This window comes from Tachyglossus aculeatus, chromosome 10 (assembly GCF_015852505.1).
Source record: "Tachyglossus aculeatus isolate mTacAcu1 chromosome 10, mTacAcu1.pri, whole genome shotgun sequence".
Classification (NCBI taxonomy): domain Eukaryota; kingdom Metazoa; phylum Chordata; class Mammalia; order Monotremata; family Tachyglossidae; genus Tachyglossus; species Tachyglossus aculeatus.
The window spans coordinates 6,390,384-6,406,975 of NC_052075.1; the positions used below are offsets into that span (position 1 = coordinate 6,390,384).

Here is a 16,592-nt window from a genome sequence, read left to right on the forward strand (position 1 = left end):
TCATTCAATCGTATTTCTTGAGCGCTTACTGTGTGCAGAGCACTGTACTAAGCGCTTGGGAAGTACAAGTTGACTCCTGTGCACCCCTTCTCTCTACCTGCACGGCCCCCGAGCTGCCATCAAGCTAGCACTCCGTCGGTTTGGGCCCTCAGGAACTAGAACTGAGGGAAACAACATAGTTTGCTTGAGAATGAAATTATTGGAAGTGATCGGCCTTTTTCTTTTTGATCAGAAAACCAAATTTTAATGCTGTTTCTTCCCTGCTTGTTCTTTTTCATCAGTCGAACTGATTTTGTGGATCGTATCCCTTGCCTTTCTCCCTACCAAACCTTTCAGTAGTTGCCAAATGTCATTCCTCCTCCAGACTGTAAGCTCCTTGTGGGCAGGGAACTGGTCCATCAGAACTGTTGTACACTCCCAAGCATTTAGTACAGTGCTCTGCCCATAGTAAATGCTTATTAATAATAATGATAATAATAGTTGTGGCATTTGTTAAGCGCTTACTATGTGCAAAGCACTGTTCTAAGTGCTGGGATAGATACATGGTAATTAGGTTGTCCCACATGGTGCTCACAGTCTTAATCCCTATTTTCCAGATGAGGTAACTGAGGCACAGAGAAGTTAAGTGGCTTGCCCATGGTCACACAGCAGACCCAGACTGAGCCCCTTCCTTCCTCTCCCCCTCATCCCCCTCTCCATCCCCCCCATCTTACCTCCTTCCCTTCCCCACAGCACCTGTATATATGTATATATGTTTGTACATATTTATTACTCTTTATTTTACTTGTACATATCTATTCTATTTATTTTATTTTGTTAGTATGTTTGGTTTTGTTCTCTGTCTTCCCCTTTTAGACTGTGAGCCCACTGTTGGGTAGGGACTGTCTCTATATGTTGCCAACTTGTACTTCCCAAGCGCTTAGTACAGTGCTCTGCACACAGTAAGCGCTCAATAAATACGATTGAAAAAAAAAAAAATTCACAGAGGCACTAGATATTAGAGGAGCATCCACAAATAATCAAAGACCCTTCTGTCTTCAAGAGAAGGAGGGGGATGCTAAGCAGTTGGGCTTTTTTGAAAGGGGATTCATTCCCCTCTAGACTGTAAGCTCGTTATGGGCAGATAATTCTCCCTGTTCTCCCTCTAGGCCTCAGGGAAAGTACCATGTCGAGAGGGCAGACCCAAAAAGGGAGTTTTCTTAGCACATGGAAGAAAATGCCCAGGTTCCATCATTTGGTCCTCTGACCGGCTCACGGATCTGGAACTCTGCTCCTGTTTGGCTTGTTTCCTCTTTCTCATGAAACACCACCCTGCCAGTCAGTTAAAAAAAGACAAAAACATTTTCTTAAAACAACCTTCCTTCGGGGAAGACTCAAAAAAAAAAGAGGAATGGAAACCTAAACTTATTTTTCACCCCTGGCTACTTGGCCTACTGGGTAGAGCACGGACCTGGGACTCAGAAAGACCTGGGTTCTAATCCCTGCTCTGCCACTTGTCAGAAGCAGTGTGGCTCAGTGGAAAGAGCACGGGCTCGGGAGTCAAAGGTCATGGGTTCAAATTCCGACTCCGCCGCTTGTCAGCTGGGTGACTGGGCAAATCACTTAACTTCTCTCTGCCTCAGTTACCTCATCTGTAAAATGGGGATTAAGACTGTGAGCCCCACGTGGGACAACCTGATCACCTTGTATCCACCCCTGTGCTTAGAACAGTGCTTTACACATAGTAAGCACTTAACAAATGCCATCATCATTATTATTATCTGCTGGGTGACCTTGGGCAAGCCCCTTCACTTCTCTGTGCCTCAGTTCCCTCATCTGTAAAATGGGGTTTAAGACTGTGAGCCCCCTGAGGGACAACCTGATCACCTTGTAACCTCCCCAGTGCTTAGAACAGTGCTTTGCACATAGTAAGCGCTTAATAAATGCCATTATTATTATTATCCTCTGTGCCTCACTTCCCTCATCTGTAAAATGGGGATGAAGACTGTGAGCCCTGCATGGGACAACCTGATTACCTTGTATTCATTCATTCAATCGTGTTTATTGAGCGCTTACTGTGTGCAGAGCACTTTACTAAGCGCTTGGGAAGTACAAGTTGGCACCTTGTATCTATCTGCCTCAGTGCTTAGAACAGTACTTGGCATTCATTCGTTCAATTCATTCATTCAATCGTATTTATTGAGCGCTTACTGTGTGCAGAGCACTGTACTCTTTGTTAATGATGTGCATACAGCTTTAATTCTATTTGTTCTGACGATTTTGACCCCTGTCTCCATGTTTGGTTTTGTTGTCTGTCTCCCCCTTCTAGACTGGGAGCCCGCTGTTGGGTAGGGACCGTCTCTCTCCGTGGCCGACTTGGACTTCCCAAGCGCTTGGTTCAGTGCTCTGCACACAGTAATCAATCAATCAATCGTATTTATTGAGCGCTTACTGTGTGCAGAGCACTGTACTAAGCGCTTGGGAAGTACAAGTCGGCAACATATAGAGACGGTCCCTACCCAACAGTGGGCTCACAGTCTAGAAGGGGGACAGTAAGCGCTCAATAAATTCATTCAATCGTATTTATTGAACGCTTACTGTGCAGAGCACTGTACTAAGCGCTTGAATGCGATCGAATGAATGAATGTACTAAGCGCTTGGGACGTTCAAGTCGGCAGCACATAGAGACAGTCCCTACCCAACAGCGGGCTCACAGTCTAAAAGGGGGAGACAGAGAACAAAACCAAACATACTAACAAAATAAAATCAATAGAATAGGTATGTACAAGGAAGATAGAGTAATAAATATGTACAAACATATATACGGGTGCTGTGGGGAAGGGAAGGAGGATGTGGGGGATGAGCCCACTGTTGGGTAGGGACTGTCTCTATATGTTGGCAACCTGATCACCCTGTAACCTCCTCAGCGCTTAGAACAGTGCTTTGCACATAGTAGGCGCTTAATAAATGCCATCATAATTTAAAAACAACAACAGGTTTTTCGTCCCATTCAGCAGCGGCCCGCCTTGCCCCTCCCCGTCCACTCAGGATGCCGTTGGCAACAGGCCCTGCCCGCCATTCGAGAAATGGCGCTTCCGACGTGTGTGCCCTCTCCCCAACAACCTCCCCTGCCTCCCCTTCAGGATGGTGGCGTCCCTCAGCGGGATCAATCAATCAATCAATCGTATTTATTGAGCGCTACTGTGTGCAGAGCACTGTACTAAGCCCTTGGGAAGTACAAGTTGGCAACAGATAGAGACAGTCCCTACCCAACAGTGGGCTCACAGTCTAAAAGGGATGTTTTCCAGTCAGATGCCATTTAAAAGAGAAGCAGTGTGGCTTAGTGGAAAAGAGCCCGGGCTTTGGAGTCCGAGGTAATGGGTTCAAATCCCAGCTCCGCCACTTGTCAGCTGGTGACCCTGGGCAAGTCACTTCACTTCTCTGGGCCTCAGTGACCTCATCTGTCAAATCATCATCATCAATCGTATTTATTGAGCGCTTATTGTGTGCAGAGCACTGTACTAAGCGCTTGGGAAGTACAAATTGGCTACATATAGAGACAGTCCCTATCCAACAGTGGGCTCACCGTCTAAAAGGGGGGGACAAAACCAAACATATTAACAAAATAAAAGAAATAGAATAGATATGTACAAGTAAAATAAATAAATAGAGTAATAAATATGTACAAACATATATACACATATACAGGTGCTGTGGGGAAGGGAAGGAGGATGTGGGGGATGAGCCCACTGTTGGGTAGGGACTGTATATGTTGCCAACTTGTACTTCCCAAGCGGTTAGTACAGTGCTCTGCACACAGTAAGCGCTCAATAAATACAATTGATGATGATGATGATGGACGAGGGGGAGAGGAAGGAAGGGGCTCAGTCTGGGATGAAGACTGTGAGCCCCCCGTGGGACCACCTGATCACCCTGTAACCTCCCCAGCACTCAGAACAGTGCTTTGCACATAGTAAGCGCTTAATAAATGCCATCATTATTGAAAAACAACAAGAGGTTTTTCGTCCCATTCAACGACGGCCTGCCTTTTCCCTCCCCGTCCCCTCAGTAGGCCGTTGGCACCAGGCCCCGCCCGCCATGGGAGAAATGGCGCTTTCAGCGTGCGCCCCTCTCCTCAACAACCTCTCCTCTCTCCCCCTCAGGATGGCGGCGTCCCTCAGCAGGATCAATCAATCAGTCAATCGTATTTATTGAGCGCTACTGTGTGCAGAGCACTGTACTAAGCCCTTGGGAAGTACAAGTTGGCAACATATAGAGACAGCCCCTACCCAACAGTGGGCTCACAGTCTAAAAGGGGGAGACAGAGAACAAAACCAAACATACTAACAAAATAAAATCAATAGAATAGATATGTACAAGTAAAATAAATAGAGTAATAAATATGTACATACATATATACAGGTGCTGTGGGGAAGGGAAGGAGGATGTGGGGGATGAGCCCACTGTTGGGTAGGGACTGTCTCTATATGCTGCCAACTTGTACTTCCCAAGCGCTTAGTACAGTGCTCTGCACACAGTAAGCGCTCAATAAATACAATTGATGATGATGATGGATGAGGGGGAGAGGAAGGAAGGGGCTCAGTCTGGGATGAAGACTGTGGGACCACCTGATCACCTTGTAACCTCCCCAGCGCTCAGAACTGTGCTTTGCACATAGTAAGCGCTTAATAAATGCCATCATAATTGAAAAACAACAAGAGGTTTTTCGTCCCATTCAACGACGGCCCGCCTTGCCCCGCCCCGTCCCCTCAGGATGCCTTTGGCAACAGGCCCGGCCCGCCGTTCGAGAAATGGCGCTACCGACATGTGCGCCCTGTCCCCAACAACCTCCCCTGCCTCCCCTTCAGGATGGCGGTGTCCCTCAGCGGGATCAATCAACCAATCAATCGTATTTACTGAGCGCTTACTGTGTGCAGAGCACTGTACTAAGCGCTTGGGAAGTCCAAGTTGGCAACATATAGAGACGGTCCCTACCCAACAGTGGGCTCACAGTCTAAAAGGGGGAGACAGAGAACAAAACCAAACATACTAACAAAATAGAATCGATATGTACAAGTAAGATAAATAAATAGGGTAATAAATATGTACAAACATATATACAGGTGCTGTAGGGAAGGGAAGGAGGATGAGGGGGAGAAGAAGGAAGGGGCTCAGTCTGGGATGAAGACTGTGGGACCACCTGATCACCCTGTAACCTCCCCAGCGCTCAGAATAGGGCTTTGCACGTAGTAAGCGCTTAATAAATGCCGTCATAATTGGAAAACAACAACACGTTTTTCGTCCCATTCAACTGCGGCCCGCCTTGCCCCTCCCCGTCCCCTCAGGAGGCCGTTGGCACCAGGCCCCGCCCGCCATGGGAGAAATGGCGCTTCCGGCGCGCGCCCCCTCTCCTCAACAACCTCCCCTCCCTCCCCCTCAGGATGGCGGCGTCCCTCAGCGGGATCAATCAATCAATCAATCGTATTTATTGAACGCTACTGTGTGCAGAGCACTGGACTAAGCGCTTGGGAAGTCCAAGTTGGCAACATATAGAGACGGCCCCTACCCAACAGTGGGCTCACAGTCTAAAAGGGGGAGACAGAGAACAAAACCAAACATACTAACAAAATAAAATAAATAGAATAGATATGTACAAGTAAAATAAATAGAGTAATAAATAGGTACATACATATATACAGGTGCTGTGGGGAAGGGAAGGAGGATGTGGGGGATGAGCCCACTGTTGGGTAGGGACTGTCTCTATATGCTGCCAACTTGTACTTCCCAAGCGCTTAGTCCAGTGCTCTGCACACAGTAAGCGCTCAATAAATACGATTGATGATGATGGAAGAGGGGGAGAGGAAGGAAGGGGATCAGTCTGGGATGAAGACTGTGGGACCACCTGATCACCCTGTAACCTCTCCAGCGCTCAGAACAGTGCTTTGCACATAGTAAGCGCTTAATAAATGCCATCATTATTGAAAAACAACAACAGGTTTTTCGTCCCATTCAACGGCGGCCGGCCTTGCCCCGCCCCGTCCCCTCAGGAGGCCGTTGGCACCAGGCCCCGCCCGCCATGGGAGAAATGGCGCTTACGGCGCGCGCGCCCTCGCCTCAACAACCTCCCCTGCCTCCCCCTCAGGATGGCGGCGTCCCTCAGCGGGATCAATCAATCAATCAATCAGTCGTACTTATTGAGCGCTACTGTGTGCAGAGCACTGTACTAAGCCCTTGGGAATTCCAAGTTGGCAACATATAGAGACAGTCCCTACCCAACAGTGGGCTCACAGTCTAAAAGGGGGAGACAGAGAACAAAACCAAACATACTAACAAAATAGAATCGATATGTACAAGTAAGATAAATAAATAGAGTAATAAATATGTACAAACATATATACAGGTGCTGTAGGGAAGGAGGATGAGGGGGAGAGGAAGGAAGGGGCTCAGTCTGGGATGAAGACTGTGGGACCACCTGATCACCCTGTAACCTCCCCATTGCTTAGAACAGGGCTTTGCACGTAGTAAGCGCTTAATAAATGCCGTCATAATTGAAAAACAACAACAGGTTTTTCGTCCCATTCAACGGCGGCCCGCCTTGCCCCGCCCCGTCCCCTCAGGAGGCCGTTGGCACCAGGCCCCGCCCGCCATGGGAGAAATGGCGCTTCCGGCGCGCGCGCCCTCTCTCCTCAACAGCCTCCCCCCCCCCTCAAGATGGCGGCGTCCCTCAGCGGGATGTTTTCCAGTCAGGGTCCGGGGCCGCCGCTGGCCCCGCCGCCGCCGCCGCCGCTCCCGCCTCCGCCGGGCCCGCCCGGGGGTCCCGGACAGGCCGGACTCCTCCCGACGCTGCCCGGGGCCCCGAGGAACGTCCTCGGCACGTTGGTGGACGAGCTGGAGGCCTCTTTTGAGGTAAACGGACAAACGGCGAGAAGGCCCAAGTGGGGCCGAGGAGCCGGGCCCAGCCCTGCCCTCGGCCTTCATTCACTCCTCTTTATTAATAATAATAACGACAATAATGGCATTTGTTAAGAATAATAATAATAATAGTATTTGTTCATTCGTTTCTTCATTCAATCGTATTTATTGAGCGCTTACAGTATGCGGAGCACTGGACCAAGCGCTTGGGAAGGCCAAGTTGGCCACATCTAGAGACGGGCCCTGTTCAGTCGTATTTATTGAGCGCTTACTGGGTAAATGTTTGTACATATTTATCATCATCATCATCAATCGTATTTATTGAGCGCTTACTGTGTGCAGAGCACCGGACTAAGCGCTTGGGAAGTCCAAGTTGGCAACATAGAGAGACAGTCCCTACCCAACAGTGGGCTCACAGTCTAAAAGGGGGGAGACGGAGAACAAAACCAAACATACTAACAAAATAAAATAGATATGTACAAGTAAAATAAATAAACAGAGTAATAAATATGTACAAACATATATCCATATATACAGGTGCTGTGGGGAAGGGAAGGAGGTAAGATGGGGGGATGGAGAGGGGGACGAGGGGGAGAGGAAGGAAGGGGCTCAGTCTCTACTCTATTTTACTTGTACATATCTATTTTATTTTGTTAGTATGTTTGGTTTTGTCTCCCCCTTTTAGACTGTGAGCCCACTGTTGGGTAGGGACTGTCTCTATATGTTGCTAATTTGTACTTCCCAAGCGCTTAGTCCAGTGCTCTGCACACAGTAAGCCCTCAATAAATACGATTGATGATGATGATGATGCGGAGCCACTGGACCACGCGCTTGGGAAGTCCAAGTTGGCCACATCTAGAGACGGTCCCTATTCATTCAATCGTATTTATTGAGCACTTACTGTGTGCAGAGCATTGGACCAAGCACTTGGGAAGGCCAAGTTGGCCACATCCAGAGATGGGCCCTATTCATTCAATCGTATTTATTGAGCGCTTACTGAGTGCGGAGCACTGGACTAAGCGCTTGGGAAGTCCAAGTTGGCAACATATAGAGACGGTCCCTATTCATTCAATCGTATTTATTGAGCGCTTACTGTGTGCAAAGCACTGGACTAAGCCCTTGGGAAGTCCAAGTTGGCCACATCTAGAGACGGACCCTATTCATTCAATCGTATTTATTGAGCGCTTCCTGTGTGCGGAGCACTGGACCAAGCGCTTGGGAAGGCCAAGTTGGCCACATCTAATAATAATAACGATGATGGCATTTATTAAGCGCTTTCTATGTGCAAAGCACTGTTCTAAGCGCTGGGGGGATACAAGGAGATCAGGTTGTCCCACGTGGGGCTCACAGTCTTCATCCCCATTTTACAGATGAGGGAACTGAGGCCCCGAGAAGTGAAGTGACTTGCCCAAAGTCACACAGCTGACAAGTGGCGGAGCCGGGATTTGAACCCATGACCTCTGACTCCAAAGCCCGGGCTCTTTCCACTGAGCCATGCTGCTTCTAGAGACGGTCCCTATTCATTCAATCGTATTTACTGAGTGCTTACTGTGTGCAGAGCACTGGACTAAGCGCTTGGGAAGTCCAAGTTGGCCACATCTAGAGACGGTCCCTATTCATTCAATCGTATTTTTTGAGCGCTTACTTTGTGCAGAGCACTGGACTAAGCGCTTGGGAAGTCCAAGTTGGCAACATCTAGAGACGGTCCCTATTCATTCAATCGTATTTTTTGAGCGCTTACTTTGTGCAGAGCACTGGACTAAGCGCTTGGGAAGTCCAAGTTGGCAACATCTAGAGACGGTCCCTATTCATTGAATCGTATTTATTGAGCGCTTACTGTGTGCAGAGCACTGGACTAAGCGCTTGGTAAGTCCAAGTTGGCAACATCTAGAGATGGTCCCTATTCATTCAATCGTATTTATTGAGCGCTTACAGTGTGCAGAGCACTGGACCAAGCGCTTGGGAAGTCCAAGTTGGCCACATCTAGAGACGGTCCCTATTCATTCAATCGTATTTATTGAGCACTTACTGTGTGCAGAGCACTGGACTAAGCGCTTGGGAAGGTTAAGTTGGCCATATCTAGAGACGGTCCCTATTCATTCAGTCGTATTTATTGAGCGCTTACTGAGTGCGGAGCACTGGACTAAGCGCTTGGGAAGTCCAAGTTGGCAACATCTAGCAACGGTCCCTATTCATTGAATCGTATTTATTGAGCACTTACTGTGTGCGGAGCACTGGACTAAGCGCTTGGGAAGTCCAAGTTGGCAACATCTAGAGACGGTCTGTACCCAACAGTGGGCTCACAGTCTAGAAGGGTTAAGCGCTTACTATGCGCAAAGCACTGTTCTAAGCCCTGAGGGGGATACAAGGTGATCAGGTTGCCCACGGGGGGCTCACCGTCTTAAACCCCATTTTACAGATGAGGGAACTGAGGCTCAGAGAAGTGAAGTGACTTGCCCAAGGTCACACAGCAGACATGTGGTGGAGCCGGGATTCAAACCCATGACCTCTGACTCCAAAGCCCATGCTCTAAGCGCTTACTATGTGCAAAGCACTGTTCCAAGCGCTGGGGGGATACAAGGTGATGAGGTTGTCATTCATTCATTCATTCAGTCGTATTTATTGAGCAATTATTGTGTGCAGAGCACTGGACTAAGCGCTTGGGAAGTACAAGTTTGCAGCATCTAGAGACCATCCCCACCCAGCAGTGGGCTCACAGTCTAGAAGGGAGAGGCAGAGAACAAAACAAAACATATTCACAAAATAAAATAAATAGATTGGGCCCACATGGGGCTCACAGTCTTAATCCCCATTTTACAGATGAGGTAACTGAGGCCCAGAGAAGTTAAGTGACTTGCCCAAGGTCACACAGCAGACATGTGGTGGAGCTGGGATTTGAACCCAGGACTTCTGACTCCAAAGCCCGGGCTCTTACCACTGAGCCACGCTGCTTCTCTATTGTTCATAGTAATACCAACAACAATAATAATGACGGTATGATTGATTATTAATAATAATGATGGAGAAGCAATATTGTTTTGTTGTCTGTCTCCCCCTTCTAGACTGGGAGCCCGTTGTTGGTTAGGGACCGTCTCTTTCTGTTGCCCATGTGGACTTCCCAAGCGCTTAGTCTAATGCTCTGCACACAGTAAGTGCTCCATAAATAATAATAATAATGGTATTTGTTAAGTCCTTACTATGTGCAAAGCACTGTTTTAAGCACTGGGGGGATACAAGGTGATCAGGTTGTCCCACGTGGGGCTCACAGTCTTAATCCCCATTTTCCAGATGAGGTAATAATAATAATGATGATGGTATTTGTTAAGCGCTTATTATATGCAAAGCACTGTTCTAAGCTCTGGGGGGATACAAGGTGATCAGGTTGTCCCACGTGGGGCTCACAGTCTTAATCCCCATTTTCCAGATGAGGTAATAATAATAATAATAATGATGGTATTTGTTAAGCGCTTACTATGTGCAAAGCACTGTTCTAAGCGCTGGGGAGGATACAAGGTGATCCCAGACTGAGCCCCCTCCTTCCTCTCCCCCTTCTCCCCATCCCCATCCACCCGTCTTACCTCCTTCCCCTCCCCACAGCACATGTATATATGTTTGTACATATTTATTGCTCTTTATTTTACTTGTACATATTTATTCTATTTATCTTATTTTGTTAATATGTTTTGTTTTATTGTCTGTCTCCCCCTTCTTGACTGTGAGCCCGCTGTTGGGTAGAGACCGTCTCTATATGTTGCCAACTTGTACTTCCCAAGTGCTTAGTCCAGTGCTCTGCACACAGTAAGCGCTCAATAAATACGATTGAATGAGTGAATGAAGGTGATCAGGTTGTCCCATGTGGGGCTCACAGTCTTAATCCCCATTTTCCAGATGAGATAATAATAATGATGATGGTATTTGTTAAGCGCTTACTGTGTGCAAAGCACTGTTCTAAGCACTGGGGAGGATACAAGGTGATCAGGTTGTCCCGTGTGGGGCTCACAGTCTTAATCCCCATTTTCCAGATGAGGGAACTGAGGCACAGAGAAGTCAAGTGACTTGCTCAAGGTCACACAGCTGGCAATTGGCAGAGCTGGGATTTGAACCCATGACCTCTGACTCCAAAGCCCGGGCTCTTTCCACTGAGCCACACTGCTTCTCAGTAAAACAGCGTGTAAGGGGAAATATAACAGAAGATGACCTGGGGAGGGGATTCATGTTCTCCAGGGCATAAACAGTGGTAGGTGGTTGACTGAAATTAAAGCAAATAAGCCCAGTTGCAGCTTTTAAGGTAGTATAATGAAGATTTCTGCCTTTAACTGCCTTAACACTTCTTCCTCCTATTTTATAGGCTTGCTTTGCTTCGCTTGTGAGCCAGGACTACGTCAATGGTACCGATCAGGAGGAGATTCGAACCGGTAAAAACTTCCTTGGCCTAAAATTTTACCTTGAGTAATGTGACACCTTAGTTTTTCTTCACAACCACAGACTGAATTGAATGCAGTCAGGAAACGCGTTGTATTGGGACTGAATTTTTCTGGGCAGGGTCCTAGAGAGAGCTACTTTTCTTTATCTACAAGCCCACATCTGTGATGATGATGATGATGATTATGGTGTTTGTTAAGCGCTCAGTATGTGTGATGAGTTTTCATTTGTATTTCTGGAAGAACTGTACCCATCAGAAGTGAATATAAAGTCCCAAGTCTTCACTAGTTTCCTATTTCCACAGAGTGCCTGGTTCAGACTACTGCCTCATCAAACACAGCATTTTGGTTGGTAGTCCCCAGGATTCATAGCCCTTTACTAGTTGCCATACTTTTAAAGAATAGGCCTGGTTCCTGTGCACAAGGAAACTGACAGTGTAACAAATCTGGACTCAATGGAAAGAAGTGTGTATAGACTCGGTAAATCGCAAAAATTAAGAGTAGTGGGAAAACATGTCAGGTAATAGGAGAGTGGGTGTGAAAGTGGCTGAGTTTGAGCTGTGCTCTAAGAGAAGAAGGAGAAGAGGGGAAAAGCTCCCCCTTTTAGACTGTGAGCCCACTGTTGGGTAGGGACTGTCTCTATATGTTGCCAACTTGTACTTCCCAAGCGCTTAGTACAGTGCTCTGCACACAGTAAGCGCTCAATAAATATGATTGATGATGATGATGATGATGATGATGAGATGGGCCAGAGACATGCAAGGAGACTGACCCTATCTAAATCACCATCAAATAAATCCTTTCTGCAACTTTATTATGGGCATAGTGCTTTTCTAAGTGCTTTGGTTTACACCGTAAGAGAAAGTACATTCTCAAACCTTAAGTTTTTTAAAAATCTGATTGGAGGAAAGGACTGGGGCAGAATATCCCATCAAGCCCGGAGGAGCATATCCTCCGTATCATATCGTGCCCTCCCCAGCTCATCTTCTGTTTTATTTCCCCTTACACACTGTTTTACTTAACTTCTCAATCCCATACTGAATTTAGAAGCCTATCATTAGGGTTATTTTTTATAAAAAAATCTGACTGAAGACTCAGGTTTTTAAAAGATCCATTTACTCAGCTAATGTTTAGGACTAAACGTAAATATCTACCATGTGCCGGTCTCTCCTCCATTAAAGTGTAATCTCCTAGGGGACGAGGAGCAAGTCACGTGCTAGTACAATGTATTGCATTCAGTAGGCACTGACAAAATACCATAGCGCCTATTATTCTGTGCGTAGAATGACCTGATTCTAAATAGGTGAAAAAAAAATTGCTCTGTCAGGTCATCACTTAGTAAATACACTAGGCTTCTCAGTGAGAATCATAAAGTCAAGCTGAAGAACAGATAAATGTCTGAGTTATTGGCAAACACATGTGCTGGGTGGCGGAGCGGTCTTGAGATGAGACATCGTGGAAATGAAAAGAACCAAGGACCTGTGCCAAAGACAACACAGAGCACCTTACAGTGCTACTTTTGTTCCACGGGTGAACTAAGCCAACACTTGCTGAGCCCGACTTATCATTAAAAATCACTGTGTATGACTTTACAAGACAATACAGCATCTGTTTTAGAGCAAAGATGATTTAACTGTTCACCTGTTGTCTGTGACAATCACCATCAAAACCACTGTGGTAGACCATTTAGAAATTTGACTTGAAACTTCTTTAAATGTTTTCCTGAAATAATGTACTAAAATATTACCCCCAGATATAATTTTATTTAACCTCAATATTCCTGTTATTTAGAATAGGGCTTTTATTCCTCCTGTTGAAGATGGGACTTGTTAGAGCAAAGAAACGGTTAAGTGATTGTGGCGTAGCTGGAACTAGATCCCAGGTCTAACTTGCAGTCTACTGTGCTTTCTTCTAGACTGTCCTGCAAATAAACTTGAGTGCTTACCTTTATAACTGCCATCTTTCATGCCTCATCAAAAATTCTATCATTTTTCGTTATTTAAACGTATTCTGTTTCTACTTTAGGTGTTGATCAGTGTATTCAGAAGTTTTTGGATGTTGCAAGGCAAACAGAGTGCTTTTTCCTTCAGAAAAGATTACATCTGTCCGTCCAGAAACCAGAGCAAGTTATCAAAGAGGTAGTTTTGGTTATATTAATCTTACCACCAGTAATCTAAGTGTTTAAAAGTGTCAGCTCTAAGCCTCTGAAGAAACAGCCAGCCTTTTGTCAATCATTTCTTTTACCCTTTCCCACACTTCTCTGAGGCTGTTGTACTTTGAACTCTTTGCTCACTGAATATGTAGGCCATGTGGTATTGGGTTTTGATAGAGCGTAGCAGGTAGTTGTCCAGAACTAGTCATTTCTATTAAGTAATACAGATGATTTACTTAAATCAAGGAGCACTTAGTATAGTGCTCTGCACATAGTAAGAGCTCAGTAAATACCACTGATTGATTGAATGGTTTAAGATACATTTTGTGAAGTTGGTTCCAAGTCTCTTAAATCTGAATATGTTTTTACTCGTAGATAAATTGGTACAATGTTCCTCAGTGCTGTGCAGCATATATAAGTAGGGAGTCAGAGGACCTCGGTTCTAATTCCCGCTCTGCCACTTATCTGCTGTGTGACTTTGGGCAGGTCATTTAACTTCTCTATGCTTTAGTTACCTCATCTGTAAAATGAGGATTAAATCCTATTCCCTCTGACTTTGACTGTGAGCCCCATTTGGGACAGGGATTATCTTCTGTCTGCCCCAGCACTGAGTACAGGTCCTGGCACATAGTAAGTGCTTAGCAAGTATCATTAAAAAAAAATCTAATTGGGTTCATGACTAGGTATTTATTGGGGGGCAATAATGGGATTAAGCCAGACTTCTGAAAATGATCTTAAGAATCCCTGCAACATGATTAATTCACCCAGTAGTAATATTTGGTTGTTTCTCACAAACAGGAAAACAGTGGGAGGCTGTATTTGTTAGCTGTCTAGACAGAGCCAAATAAGTGACTTGAGGTGTCCCAGTGAAAATACAGGCCTGCCTTAAAATCCCTTCTTTCATTTCATTTCCAAAAAGCACTCCTAGTTTGACTTAAAATTTGAATATACTTTGTTTTTGAGTAGTTTGTCTTTTTCGCCGTTCATCATCACAGGATGTGTCAGAACTAAAGAATGAATTACAGAGGAAAGAAGCACTGATCCAGAAACATTTGGGAAAGCTTCGGCAGTGGAAACAGGTGCTCGAAGACATCAACGTGCAGCACGAAGTACCTTCAGACATGTCTCAGGGACCTTTAGCCTACCTCGAACAGGCTTCCGCTAATATTCCTGCACCCATGAAGCAAACGTGATCCATTGTCCAATCTATTTCTTAAAGCAAATAGAGTACCACTGAAAACAAAATCCTTTCTTGCATACTTTGTAAATAAAACAGAAGAAAATATTTTAATGGGAAAAAAGTGAAGGCATTTTGGCAGAAAGGAATATTTTGGTTTTAGGCGTCCAAAAGCTAGCAGTTTTGTGATAGTAGGTAATGTGAAACTCACTGAATTTTAAACATAATTTTAACTTTGGGTAAAGTAAATATGAGTTAAATTTTAAATTAGTTTTACTTTGTCACTTACTGTTCTTTCAGTTGTACCTTTTTTAAAGCCAGCTATTTGGGCACTTGTTCCCAACACATTCATTCAGTGATTCGGTTTTTGTTTTTTTTAAATCTCAGAAGGTTGAGTGGACCAAATTGATGATTATTCTTTTTAAATTAAAAGTATTACTCCTGTACCAGAGACTTTGAGTTAAAATGATCTTCAGACTACTGATATGAATTGCTTTCCAACTTTAGTTCAGCCATTATGTGAATCACTGGTAGGGTTCTCCAGGCCCATGGCTTCTCCCCTTTATCTGCCAGCCTTTTGGGTCTTAGGGCCTTCACAAAGAGCAAACAGGTGAAATTCAAATGATTCGGTTTTACTTTTCGTCATCTTTAAATATTTGCTGAGAAAGGATCTTGAGGCTGCTGAGTGATAATGATGGTTTGGGGTTATTTGTGCATTTTTTTTTTCAGCTGACCTCTGCTGATTGTGGATAACCAAGACTTGGCTGTCTTCTAGCTACACGATAGACCAGTTTTACTACTTTAGGTTTTGCCCATCAAAGGTTTCTGTTAGAGTTAAAAATCCAAAAACTTCTGCAAATAATTTAGCCTTCTTTTATAGCACTTAAATGCGTTCATCGTCTGAACTATTTTGGAGCAAATTCAAACCCAGGCGTTTCTGGGAATTAACCATCAAATTGTACTTTAACCGAAAATGGATGCAGCAGTTGAAGTGAGACATCACCTCCTTATTAATTCACCAGGCAGAAGTGGGCAAGAGAGAGAGCCAGTGGCTACATGCAAGACCCTCAAACAAAAGCTACAAATCAGGTTGTGGGTCCACACTGACTCTATGGACTTGGCATATCACTTCATTCCTCTCTGGATCTGTTTCTCTAGCCTAATACTTGCCCCCTCTTCATCTCAAGGATGAAATTCTTGGAACTATGAATTGCTGGATACACTGCGCTTCTGAACACATGACATCTGTCTCAAGGAATGTAAGGCTTAATGGCGTGCTTGTAAATACTTTTGTACCCTTAGGATGATGTTATGTGTTTTTTAAAATTCATCTACAGAAGTAAAGGGATTTTAAATCCTAGTGTTTTGGGTTTTATTAATCTGCTAGCAGTTGAATGTGCGGGAATTTGAATTGCACCTCTCTTCCAAGTGATTTACCACCTACAAAGCCCGTCGTGTCTCTAAATGTGATTCAAGATGTACGTGTCCTTCGTAGATCATTATTCTCAGATTTAATAACCCCCCATAAATAGAAAAAGGCATTTGAACTGAATAATCCTCATCTGAGACTTCTGAAGAACTCCCTATTTACTTTTTATCAAAATTAAACATAAAGGTGGGAGGAAAGGGGTCACTTCACCAAGTGTCTAACTCACATTCTAGGGTCAGCCTTGTGGATGAACAAATATTAGGGACCATCTCTATATGTTGCCAACTTGTACTTCCCAAGCGCTTAGTACAGTGCTGTGCACACAGTAAGCACTCAGTAAATACGATTGAATGAATGAATGGGTTATAAGTGATTTTAGCCGGACAATATCAAATAAGAGCATGTCTTTTTTTTTAAAAAAAAATAAAGGATAGTTTAACAGTGTCCTCTGTGGTTAACACTCCAGGTTGCCCTGTGCAGAAAATGCAAATTAAAATCTAAAACCCTACTGCCCTAATTGCT

General features: G+C 44.9%; 1 protein-coding gene across 2 annotated transcripts; it reads left to right on the forward strand.

Moving 5' to 3' along the window:
- The first annotated feature begins 6,681 nt into the window (after positions 1–6,681).
- Positions 6,682–16,001, forward strand: MED28 (mediator complex subunit 28). Of its 2 annotated transcripts, XM_038753102.1 has the most exons (5): positions 6,682–6,885; positions 11,240–11,306; positions 13,338–13,450; positions 14,460–14,543; positions 15,371–16,001. In XM_038753102.1, the coding sequence occupies exons 1-5, from the start codon at positions 6,691–6,693 to the stop codon at positions 15,392–15,394; spliced, it is 483 nt and encodes a 160-aa protein (XP_038609030.1). In that variant the 5' UTR covers positions 6,682–6,690; the 3' UTR covers positions 15,395–16,001. The 2 variants fall into 2 exon arrangements, with proteins under 2 accessions (XP_038609030.1, XP_038609029.1); XM_038753101.1 differs by having other exon boundaries at positions 14,460–16,001.
- The last annotated feature ends 591 nt before the right edge of the window (positions 16,002–16,592 follow it).

What these genes read in the sequence shown, in the direction of transcription:
- MED28 (XM_038753101.1), top strand. Translation starts at nt 6,691, where the DNA reads ATGGCGGCGTCCCTCAGCGGGATGTTTTCCAGTCAGGGTCCGGGGCCG. An exon ending in AGCTGGAGGCCTCTTTTGAG is followed by an intron (nt 6,886 to 11,239) that starts GTAAACGGACAA and finishes CCTATTTTATAG; the next exon opens with GCTTGCTTTGCTTCGCTTGT. An exon ending in TCAGGAGGAGATTCGAACCG is followed by an intron (nt 11,307 to 13,337) that starts GTAAAAACTTCC and finishes TTTCTACTTTAG; the next exon opens with GTGTTGATCAGTGTATTCAG.